The 13015-nt window shown below is 41.9% G+C and overlaps 1 protein-coding gene across 2 annotated transcripts in view; it reads right to left on the bottom strand.

The window, feature by feature from the left end:
• The window catches only part of CAPZA2 (capping actin protein of muscle Z-line subunit alpha 2), a 44733-nt gene that overhangs the window by 13174 nt on the left and 18544 nt on the right, over positions 1–13015 (bottom strand). For both annotated transcript variants that reach the window (XM_032803959.2, XM_032803958.2), the window contains 4 exons: positions 9193–9256; positions 5921–5972; positions 2593–2656; positions 1580–1786 (listed from right to left, as the gene is read on the bottom strand). In XM_032803959.2, coding sequence (XP_032659850.1) covers positions 1580–1786; positions 2593–2656; positions 5921–5972; positions 9193–9256 — 387 coding nt within the window. The remainder of the gene's footprint in view (positions 1–1579; positions 1787–2592; positions 2657–5920; positions 5973–9192; positions 9257–13015) is intronic.

Raw genomic sequence — 13015 nt, forward strand, 5'->3', positions numbered from 1 at the left:
TTTACTAGGTGAGAGGCAAACAGAGCAGTTAGACACCAAATGTACAACAGCAAGGCATATATTTGTTTCAGTATGTCTATGCCTCAGTATTTTGTCCCCTACAAATAATGGTAGCAAAAAAAATAATGTAATAATCTAAGGAAATGTGCTTTCTCTCCTTTTATCTTGCCATGCTATACCCAAGACTCTGTATTTTGTGTCTCCAAAGCATCTCAAATAAGGCCATGAGTATATTTCATGTATTCTTAAAGCAACACACCAAAGACAAGATTTGTTCACACCAGTCTACAAGAGGCATTAAATATGAAACATAAAACCTTACAATAAAAGGAGTGAATGCCTCTTCATTTTTCTTACAGACAGATGACTGCAGCCGTAGTAACTTGGCCTACCCCCAGCAAGTTTGCAGCAACTGCACTTCCAAACTGAGCCTTTCCCTTATTGTTTGCATCAGTGTTGTAACCATGTTGGTCCCAGGATATGAGACAAAAGATGGGTGAGCTTTAAAGCTTGTCTCTCTCACCAACAGAAGTTGATCCAATAAAAGATATTACCTCATCCACCTTGTCTTTCTAAAATCTTCTATTGGACCAATTTCTGTTGGTGAAAGAGACAAGCTTTTTAGCTTACAAACCTTGTCTCTTTCCCTTATCTCTAACTCCACTCAGAGTTCACTTAGTCACAGTGAAACTTCAATCCCTGTTTACTCACCCCCATATTATTTGTATTTTCTTACCAATAACACACTCTCTAGAGAAGACAGAGCAAATCAATGTTCGCTAAAATTTACGGTACTTCAAAGTCTAGTTCCTTCATGTTTGGAACCTTACAGATGTAGAATTGAAGAAGAGAAGGAACTGTTGCTGCAGAACTGCCTACATTTTATAAAGAGACTCACTGGTGCTGAAGAGTTCTCTCCCTGTTCCCCAACTCCTGCAAGACTGCACATCCAAATTATACTTAGTTATGATTTCGAAGTGGCCTTTTCTTCTAGTTGAGATTAAACGTTTAATTGTAGGTGTAAATAAGGCTAAAAATAAGTCACCATGCAAAATTCAGACAACTAGATTTCAAATAGCTCCTCAAGGCAGAGACTTTGTCTTCATGAACAATGCTTAAAATGTTCTTAACAATTCAAGTAATAATGTTAATATGGTTTAGAAAAACAAAATATAATCAATAACATTATCAAATGTTAGCCAGTCAGGTATCTCTGCTGTCACAAGCAGAACAGGATTTGGGACTACTCTACGGTCTCACACTTTGACCTTGGAGCAATGCAAGAGATACCACTGAGTCTCAAGAGGCTAGTGAGTAGCCGATGCTGCACAATGCTCCAGGAGTTTTAGGAGGATGTTGTTGGGGACAAGGAGAGAGAGAAGACCTGACTGTAGGATGTGCAGAGGGGTGGGTAATGAGAACACTAAAACCGAAGACATTCCCACCTATGACTTTAAGGTAATGTCTATACTAGACTTTACTTCGTGTTTACATTATCTTGTATTTCAGGTACCGATATTCTCTGCAGACAAAAATATAAGCAGTCAAGAGAGGCTTCAATCAGCTGTCTAGTACTTACTGTGCAGACACCACTTGGGTAGTGTTCTTTCACATAGGCTCTCATTGCAGTCTCTACTGAATTTCTCCAGGACTCAATCGCATTTTCAGCTTCATGGGGCCTAGGATCAGTAGCCTCCTTTCTTAAGTGATCAAATTTAAAAGCTATCTTGTTTTTTGGATCCAAAAATTTTCCATTGCCCAAATCACCGTGTTCTGTTATCAAGACCTGCATTACAAAGTTGTAGTTGTAACCTATTTTTATTTTATTTATGTATTTATCACACGCGCGCGCACACACACACACACACAGAGTTTGGTCTTGATATTACATCATTCAGTACTGTGTAACCCCATTGAATAAAGGAAAAAGACTAAATTGTGCCAAAGTGAGGCTCAGCCAAATCTCATGCTTTAAAACTTAAGATGTGAATGAAGTTCATGCACAGCAGCAGCAAAGAGGGGTGGATAAAACATATTAAACAGCAGCAAACTGAGTTCTCATCTAGTTCACCCCTCATTAGGGTGACCAGACAGCAAATGTGAAAAATGGGGACAGGGGGTGGGAGGGTAATACGAGCCTATATAAGAAAAAGACCCAAAAATCAGGACTGCCTCTATAAAAATCAGGACATCTGGTCACCCTACCCCTCACTGTATCAAATGCAGAATTCATACATTAAATGGAGATCTTCCAATGTCCATGGAACCAGTGAATAATAGTATTTCAAATCCTATATTAGATTAATCCGATTTATAAAAGATAAGGGTTTTTTTTGTTCATGATATAACTATAGGGCAGAGTTAAGATTGTTTAGGTGCCTTTACTCTGCATCTTACAGGATTAGAGGCCATGTGTCACCACACTGCTTATATTGTAGCTCTTTATGGTTTACATTATTAACAGGTTATTAACTTAGACTATTAGCCAATGCATATTTTTGCAAAAAAAATAAGGCAAAAGTTCTAATATCACAGGGTGCTCCTTAAACTTTAAGAAACCTGTTATGAGTTAATATTTCATTGTATCCATACCTGTTCATCATAACCTTCAATTTTCACTGGAGTAAACTGATCCAGATTGTATTGTGCAAATGCACTAAAAGAAGAAAAAAAAATGTATATTAAGTTTACCAGACCACCCGTTTTGCAATAAATTTCTATACCATAGCACAGTAAAGACATTTCACAGAGTAGTGCAGGGGTCGGCAACCTATGGCACGCATGCCAAAGATGGCACGCAAGCCTATTTTTAATGGCACGCTGGAGCCTGCCGGGACTCCAGCGTGCCATTAAATTCCTGACGCAGGCAAGTACAGGGTCTGCTGCTCCCTTGGTCGGAGCGCCGGAGCGCAGCAAGCGCTGGTCCTCCTCCCTTCCCAGTCCTGCCATAGCGCAATGCAGGGCTCTGGGGGCGGGGTGTGCGCTCCGAAGGGCAGGTTTTGGTCCGTGGGAGGAAAATGTCTCCGCTATCTGGAGCCCTGTGCGGCACAAGGGCTCTGAGGGCGGGGCTGTGTGCGCGCCAGGCGGCAGCAAACTCCGGATGAGCGTGGAGCCTATGGTAAGACGGTGATGGGGGGGGTTGAATAAGGGGTGGGGCAGAAGGGCGAGGGTGGGTGGATCGGTGGAGTGGTTAGGGTTGTCGGGGCAGTTAGGGGCGGCGGGGGGGGTTGGGGGCATGGGAGTCCCAGGGTCTGTTAAGGGGTGGATAGGGGTCAGGGCAGTCAGGGGACAGGGAGCAAGGAGGGTCCTGGGGGGCAGTTAGGGTGGGAGAGTCTCTGGAGGGGATGGTCAGGAGACAAGGAGCTGTGGGGGTTGGATGAGTGGGGAGTGCTGAGGGAGGAGCTGTCAGGAGGTAGAGGTGTGGAGAGGGGTTGGGGCAGGCAGGGAGGGGTTTATGGGTCCAGAGTTCTGGGGGTCCTGTCAGGGGGCGGGGAGCGGTTAGATAGGCATGGGAGTCCAGGGGGTTCTGTCTGGGTGCAGGGGTGTGGATAAGGGTTGGGGCAGTCAGGGAACAGAAAGGGGGTAGAGTCCTAGGGGTGCAGTCAGGGGACAAGGAGGCTTAGATGGGGGTGGGGTCCCAGGAGGGGGTAGCTGGGACAAAGAGCGGGGTGGTTCGGGGTTCTGGGGAGGGGGAGCAATCAACCCACCCTCTGCCCTGAGCCCTCTCCCACACACACAGCCCTGAACCCTGTACCACCCAGCCCTCTGACTCCTTCACTGCCCTCATGACCCCAGCCCTGACTGACACCTCCATACATACCCAGCCCCCCTACCCTGACACCTGCACCCCCTCACATGCCCCCAGCCCTCTGCCCTAACTCTTGCACCCCCCCATCCCATGCATCCCGCACATCCCCACCCCCACCCTGAGCACCAAACGGGAGCTCCTGCACCCCTACTCACATTCCCACCTGCACCCCTCACACCAAATGGGAGCTGACTAGGTAAGTGCCCCCACACCCAAACCTCCTGTCCCAGCCCTGAGCCCCCTCCCTCATTCTAGCTCCTGGCCAGACCCTTCGCCCCCAGCCCTGTGCTCAGTCCACTTCCACTCTCAGCTGAGTGCAGAGTCAGTGCAGAGAGAGGAAGAGAATAAGCCAGAACCAGGGAGAAGATAGGTACCCACTGTATGTGGGCAGGGCCGAGACCTTAGACCGGTAGCGGGCTGTGCGGGTCCAGCAGCCGGGATGCCGGCTGGCAGTAGCCAGCGGATGGAACCCCTGAGCAGCAGTGGGCTGAGCTGCTGTTGGTCTGGGGTTCCAGCTGCTGGCCCCACACAGCCTGCTACCGGTCTGGGGTTCTGGTTGCCAGACCCTTCCCAGCTGGGGTCCCGGCTGCAGTTCCCACTCAGCCCACTGTCGGCCTAGGTGAACAGAACCCCAGACCAGAAGTGGGCTGAGGGGCTGGCGGCGTAAGATCAACATTTTAATTTAATTTTAAATGAAGCTTCTTAAATATTTTAAAAACCTTGTTTATTTTACAATACAACAGTAGTTTAGTTATATAATATACAGACTTATAGAGAGAGACCTTCTAAAAAACATTACAATGTATTACCGGCACATGAAACCTTAAATTAGAGTGAAGACTCGACACACCACTTCTGAAAGGTTGCCGACCCCTGGAACAGTGTATTAGTTTAGTACACTGAAGTGCCCAGGATATATACACTGATAAAGCATGCGCGCACGCACATACACACACACACACAGAAGATGTGTGCAGAATCCAAGAAGTCTATTTATTCCAAATGAGAATGAAAATGTCTGTCCTCTAAGGTGGAATCTATTTTTGAAGTAATTTTTAATATATAGTGTTGCTACATATACAGAAAGCTTTTAGCATAGAGGGCATGAGTATTAACCATTCAAAAATCTTGACAGGGTTAACCAATACTTTAGAGATATGGTGTTGCCTAACAAAAGGAGCAGTGAGATTCAAGAGACCTGGGTTCTATTCAACCACTGCCCTGTTAGGTGATCTTGGGCAAGTCACTTTGCCATTATCTGCTTCAGTTTCCCCATCTGTAAAACAGGGATCACACTCATCTCCTTTCTAAAGAGCTTTGAGACCTATAGATGAAAAATGCTATATAGAGCTAGGTATTAGAGTGCAATAGCTAAAACTTTTCGAGTAAAAATTTCCAAACTTATGGAGATAGGTATAAGTTCACTAGATGAGGTCCATGACATGGGAAAATAAAGTTAGTCTACTTATTCCATCCCCCATCACCACCCATTCCACCATCTTTGGGAACTTACATTTACGCATAATCTTTCATCCAAGAGTCCCAAATAGGCTCAAACTTACCAAACAATTTACTTTGTAGTGATAACTTTGCCAACCACTGCAACATTATACAACTTTTTATGACAAAAAGTGAAAAATACCTCTAGCTGAAACTGGAAGGGGATTTGTAGATAGGCATGATGTAAGTTATCCAAATAAATGTAGGCAGATTAACACCCCTGCAAAAATGTGCTCTGGAATCTTTAGTGAACACAAGACACAGGACTACTTATGCTTCATCCAAAGAGACAGCACTTTCAGGAGCACTGCTCCCTTTAGAAAACTGCTCCAATGTGGTTTCTATATTCAAAGGGCTGATTCAATATTGACAGAGCACTGCACAGTCATGTACATGATTCGTGTAACTCCTGAGTTTTCCTTGGACATCTCCAATCCAACTATTGACCAACACTAACTATTTAGTTTATTAGCTCTGATGAACATACAGCCAGAGTTACAAGTGCAGAAATTAACAAGTCAGATAGCTGTGATCACTTGTTGGTAACAAAACTTCAATAGAATGTGAAAGACTGAAAGAATTTAGGTGCTAAGTGTAGTATGTGGTACTTACTGGGCTGCTCCTTCCCTGAGAAGATTATCGTTATTAAGCAGCAACCGAACATCTGAAAGAAAATATTTAAAGTCTTAATACTATTTTCAAGATGTTAGAAAAATACTTAATATTTTTATTAGCCCATAAAATAATTTTATTTTATATAGTATCAAATGTAACTTATTCCCTAAGAAAATGGAGGGGGGGAGAGTAGGTAGCAAACCTGTTAAATAATAGATACTTCACCATCATGACTGCACAGTAATTGGATGCAAGACAGATGACTAAAATGGATTGCCCCAGCAAGTAGGTAAGCAGATATAAGTAGGGCCCTACCAAATGTATGGCCATGAAAAACAAAATCAAAGACCATGAAATCTGGTCTCCCCCAGCGAAATCTGGTCTTTTGTGTACTTTTACCCTATACTATATTGATTTCACTGGGGGAGACTAGCATTTCTCAATCTGGAGGGTCCTGATGCAAAAGGGAGTTTCAGGAGGGTCACAAGATTATTTGGGGGGGAGGGGGTGTCACAGTATTGCCAGCCTTACTTCTGCACTGCCTTTAGAGCTGGGTGGCCAGAGAGCTGCAGCTGTTGGCCGGGCGAACAGCTCTGCAAGCAGCAGTGCAGAAGTAAGGTTGGCAATGCCAAACCATGCCATCCTTACCTCTGCACTGCTGGTGGCGGTGGCTCTGCCTTCAGAGCTGGGCTCCCAACCAGCAGCCACTACCTTCTAGCTGCCCAGCTCTGAAGGCAGTGCCGCCACCAGCAGCAGCACAGAAGTAAAGGTAGCAGTACCGCCCCCCCTACCCTACAATAACCTTGTGACTCCTCCACAACTCCTTTTTTGGGTCAGGAATCCTACAATTACAACACAGTGAAATTTCAGATTTAAATAGATGAAATTATGAAATTTATGATTTTTAAAATCCTATGTGTGAAATTGACCAAAATAGACCATGAATTTAGTAGGGCCCTAGATACAAGCCATACTATAGAGGAGGCATGACCAACAATCTAGGAAACTGTGCCAGATTTACAAGAACTGTGTAATGGCTCCACTTGTCTACAGACAAGTGTTCAAAGATTACTAAAGGTCATCGTACAGACGCCTAGCCATAGATTTTAAGTACAGTTTTTGAGTGGTGATTAGTGTTGTACACATAGTTAATTTTCATTTCTTGTATTTGCCCTGCCCCTATTCCAATCTCCTAGAGGACTTTGAAAAATATGTTCAGGTTAGCAATCTAGATTTCAAATCCACAGGTGGATCAGAAATTGAATTGCAACTGACTTTTTACATTCTTAAAGCAATATTGAGAATTATTTTTAGACAAGGACAACCCACCCTTCTATGCCAGTAAAATCCTAATCTGATAAATCACCACTTTGTGGATAGTTCAGGTGAAATATTTATATGCAGAGTCAATCACAATACTGTTCAGTACAGAATACATATAAATGTAAAAGGCTGGCTACAGGGTTAAAATTGAAAAATAAAACCTAATATATGCTCCCACCTGCAAATTTGAAATTCAGATTTTAATTTAAAAGAACAAGTAAAAATATTTCCTCATCTGAATGACTAATGTTACTATCATGCCACCTAACCCATAATATTCTCTCCTCTCACCCAAATATTTATAATATATACAAGGACCAAAATGATCAGATTATCAGAAACTGATATCTAGAATGGGAGGTGGAATCTTTGTGTACTTAAAAAAATAAATTATTTAACAGATTTTGAAATTTGTTTTTCCACTGTACACAAAAACTTTGGTTGGTGTATAGTGTCTGAAGGAGAGCCCTCTCAACTATGGCTCAAAGCAGGGTTTTTCAATAAACATTAGCAAATTCATGATGCTTGTGGGAAAGAGAAGGTAAAATATGAGATATTTATCCACATGGAAAACTCCAAGTTTTATACCTAAAAAGTAAGCTTAACTTTTTAAATGACAACACAGGGCTGCTTGTTCCTGTCCCCTGGTCCTCTGCATTACTCTTCTATGTCTCCATCTTGGTCACATCATGTATAACTGTCCCACCTATACCATCATGTTTAACCATCCTTTCAATACCTCCCTTCTATCCTCCTCTGTGCCCTACCCCCAATATCATGCTCTCCCAGCTCCTGCCCTCTTTCGTGGCCCCGCCCCCCCACCTCCCAATACTCCCTCTTAGGCTGTCTCCTTATGTACTCCCCTGCCGACTTTCTCTATATCCCCAGCATCTCCTGTACCCTATCACCATACCTTGGGCACTCATACCTCAGAGCCATCTCATTCCAAAATAGAGGAATACAGCTCAATATCATTCCTCCTGCTCCCTAACCCCACCCATTTCACCTTCCCCCCAACCTTAAAACTCTTGATTCACTACATTTCCCTTTGATCTCACAGTCTCCCCATCCATGCCTCCCCGCTCTGCAGCTTATCCCCACAACAGCAGTATCAATGAAGTCTAAAAAAATATCAGCACACAGTCAGTTTAACATTTATTCATAAACATTTATACTTTAAACACTGCATTTTATACACTTAAAAAACCCAACAAGCTCTTAAACTGTCCCCCACCCACCTCCAACTAACCACACCCAATACTACAAGGCATTTTTCAGCAAGGTCAAAAGAAAACCTGGAGTGTCTAGCCTAGGTATATATCAAAGCACAAGCAGTTAACTAAGTCTCCTTCTTTTCATCGTATCAAACAGTATTAGCAGTGGCCAGTATTGCACAATTGGCAATGGTGGCAAAACAAGGTTTCATCCTCACACAAAGGGTATGGCTACACTTGCAACTTCAAAGCTCTCCCAGCGCTGCACGTACTCCACATCCTCTACGGGTGTAGCTTGCAGCTCTGGGAGTTGCGCTCCCAGTGCTGCGGTACTGTTTACACTGAGGCTTTACAGCGCTGTATCTTGCAGCGCTCAGGGGGGTGTTTTTTTTCACATCCCTGAGTGCGAAAGTTGCAGCGCTGTAAAGCGCCAGTATAGCCATGGCCTAAGACAAAAGTTTTTTCCTTTGCAGTCAGAAGGCAACGCAGAGTCTGGGAATTTATGATTGGTCTGAAACTCAACAAGCCAAGCTTTAAAAGTATTTCATAGTACTTCAGTAGCAAAGTAGTGACGGAAGATAAACAGCATGAAATGGCAGAGAAGGGTGAAAAACAAAACAATGAACAACTAATCTCTGATAGCTTATTTAAAGTTATTAAATATGTATACACAAGATATCTGAAATGCATTAACAAGTTAGACTCAGAACAGGGAAGCACAAAGATACTCACCATTGAACACCTCATTAAATTCCCCAGGAGGAGCATGAATGATGAACTTCGCTGCTATGCGCACCTTAAATTAAAAAAAAATAGTATATTCTTGTATAACTGTACATCAAAAGAAATAGAAATACGTAAATACCAAGTCTTCCAAAACTCAGAGTCCATCCATGCAAAAGAAATCAGTACTACTTTGTATGGTTTTAATGTCCAAAATATAAAGTCCTCCAAATCCCACTATTCAGTACAATCCACATTCCCAAAACTATTTTTATCTCTGTACATACCAGAAACAGGGACTAGGAGTGGTTTCTAAGCATAAGGGACAACATGGAGGGAGGCTATCATATGCAACACAGAGGAGGAGAGAAGGGATACAATAAGTAACAAGACCCAAGTTGTAGAGCTTGCAATTCATAATATAATTTGCAATCACTATACGGTCCCTTTGTAATGCCAAGGCAGGGGAACTAGCTCTCTCTAATAGGATCAGGCCTCTACATTGGAAGCTGTCTATGGAAAGGGTTCTCTTATTTGTCTGTACAAAACCTAACAGAGAGGAGTATTTGTTCCATTTTATAGTATTAAACTAAAGAAACACGTACAAAACATCCACTTCAATTACCAGAATTTCAGATTTTTTTCTATTAAGTTTCACACTTAAAAGCTCATCTATGCCAAAACAGACATAACCAAGACCTCATTAACATAATTACTGAGAGACCACCACAAACTCAAACAGAAAGTTGTGCCTGTGCTATAGAACACCACCTTCCGATATACTGAATTTTCACAAATCAGGAAAACTGAAATGCTTCAGACTATATTCCATCAGGGTTTGCAGTTTCAAGTCAATAGGCCTGGTGCTTGCAGGTCACTTACACATTTTTTTTGAAGATCCCAGCTAAACACAAGCTTAGGAGCCTAAGGCTGTGTCTACACTACAGATTTCTACCAATTATTGACAGCTGTATGAAGAGGTATGATCTAGAGCAGCAGTTCTCAAACGGTGGGTCAGGACCCCAAAGTGGGTCACAAATTCGTTTTAATGAGGTCGTCAGGGCTGGCATTAGACTCACTGAGGCCCAGGGCAGAAAGCCAAAGCCCAACTCTTGCCACGAGGGGCTGAAGCCAAAGCCCGAAACCTTTGTTCCCACGGGGTTTGGGCTTCAGCTTTTTGCCCTGGGCCCCCGTGAGTCTAATGTCAGCCTTGCAAAGCCTGAGCCATGCCACGTGGGGCTGAAGCTTAAGCCTGAGCAGCTTAGCAGTTCATGGGGCCTCCTGTGCCATGGAGTCATGTAGTAATTTTTGTTGTTAGAGGGGGGCAGGGTAACACTGGTTCTCCAACTTCACTGCACTGATTTGCCCTGCAGTGGGACTATGATCCTGTAGGACCCGCTTCCATAGTAGCGGGAAAATGTATTTTATGGCAGGTGGGATTAGGTATGCAAAAAAACAAACAAAAAAACAGCAGTAATTTGTGGAAAACATTAAATCTCATCAATTTGTCAATAACAGAATTTCAGCAATGTAAAGCAAGTTTTCCTCTCTTTTTTAATAAAGGTTTTAATACTTAAATTGAAGCAAGGGTAGAAAGAGATTTGATATCTATTATAACAGAAGTGTAAACCATGTAAAAACTACTTTAACAAGATTTGTTTTATTTGTTTGTTTTATTCTTTTAGTGGTAAAAATTGTGTCCGAATTCTGTTTATATATTTTACATATAAAAATATATATTAAGCGACTGTTTTGGTTTTTAGTAGGATGGGGAAATCTGTCTCTCTTGCAGGATCTAAGGTTTTTGCAGGTGGGAGCAGGATAAAAATGCAAGAAACTACATAGGAGCAGGTGGGAGTGGGTATTGTGGGACAGGAGTGATATTAAAAAAAAACAGTCCCGCACAAGGCTCTAGTGTGATCCCCAACTGACACAGCTGTGACAGCACAAGCCCCTAGTATGTGCAGTTTTACTATACCGGTATAAAGCACACTTTTGCCAGTATATTATACTGGTATTCTTTCATCACTTCTAGTTTCAAGATAGCCAAGCTGCTATTTTTGAAAAATTTGGATTGTATAGATGTGAAAAAAAAGTCAAAATAATTTAGTTCACTGAAAGTCTAAACTTGTAACACTGAAGCAATTTTGTTTTGATATGACAAGTTGATTGTACTATGAGTATTTATTTAAAATAAAACTAGTGTTGGCTCCTGATGCTGCAAAGCATATTAGTCTAATTTACAACAATGAAACTATTCATGTGAGTAAAATTACATACCTGCTTAAAGGGTCTGATCCTGCAAACACTTGTTCAATATTCTGATTTTTGCCTATAGCAGTTTTGTAGAAGTCAAATAAGATATCCTACCAGTAGTGGCATTTAAACAATTTAAATCTGCATTTACAAAGCATCAACCTGATTTAAATCAGGTTAGGCCATTTCACCCCAATCAGTACTCATGCTGCAATTTCCTAGTTTTTAAAAATATTACAGTCTTCACACAAAACAAAGCTGACACTGAGGGGCTCAACTGATGACTTACGCTGTTTTAGCCATTTTATTAAGAGCAGCTGCACTAATTCAATCCCTGTCCCCAATCCACTAATCCAGCACAAGGCCAACTCTTCAAAGATCTGACATTCTTTCTCACTTGTTAATCTCTCACAAACAATATGGAATATATAACATACAGAGTGCCAATCCTTGAAAAAGATGAGTTGTTTCATAGCATTAAAGAAAAAATTCATAAACTCAAAAACTTTCACTAGGCTTTTGAATAAATGTTTACCTGGAAGTGGCTTTTTAGAATAATTTAATGCTTTGGACTATTTTAAGCCTAAAGTTAGCTAGCAAGATGTATGCTATAACATGGATAGTACTTTCTAGTTTCAATTTTTCCTTACCAGAATAATGGATTATATCAGTAGTCCCCAAGGCGCCCGCGTCCCCACCCCCAGGAGAGCACCCACTGAAATGCTGCCGAATTTCAGCGGCATTTCAGCGGGGACGCCTCTTGATGACGACGCTTGTCACAGACAAGTGATGTCATTGAGAGGCATCGCCGCCAAAATTCGGCAGTATTTCGGCGGGTGCTCCACTGCCGCAGTGGTCCTTCGGCTGGTGCCCGCCAGCCAAAAAGGTTGGGGACCACTGGATTATATAGTTTGTCAGAGATCAATAAATAGGTACATTAGTAATGATAAAAATAGTTCTTTTCGGTGACAAAATAACTAAAGAGGAATTTTCAGTACCAATTATATCTGCTTCCCAGAATTTAATGGTCCTTTTTATTCTTTCCAGGACAAATAGTGCTCCCTTATTTGGCGCAACAGTTTTACGATAAAACTAGTCAGTATTCTTCAGTATCAAGTGAAGTTTGTTTTGCAGAGTACAGAAAGTCTTAGAAAAAAAAGTCTCAAAATAGCCTATCAAACCTTTCATAACAGCCACCCATTCAAGAACAGAATAATTTTATAAATAGGTATTAATTGAATATTTTTTCTTAAACTTATTGCAATATTTTAGAAAACAAAGTATTTACTAATCATAAAAACTTCCAATAGGTAGGGTTTTTTTGTTTATTTTAAACAAATTCTTTTGGTATCTTCAGTCCATCCTCACTGACTGAAGTCAACTGGGACTTTGCTATTGATTTTACATTTAAAGCACTCAGATTAATAGGGTGATGGTAGTGGTACTGAAAAAATGTGATAGCTATCAAGAAGGACCTGCCATTTTAATGACCTTCCTACCACAGATCCCACTGGAAGATGTAAATTAGAGTAGGAAGAGAGTAAGTATAGCCATTTAAACACGTTTTTGAATGATT

This window comes from Chelonoidis abingdonii, chromosome 1, assembly GCF_003597395.2.
Source record: "Chelonoidis abingdonii isolate Lonesome George chromosome 1, CheloAbing_2.0, whole genome shotgun sequence".
Lineage (NCBI taxonomy): Eukaryota > Metazoa > Chordata > Testudines > Testudinidae > Chelonoidis > Chelonoidis abingdonii.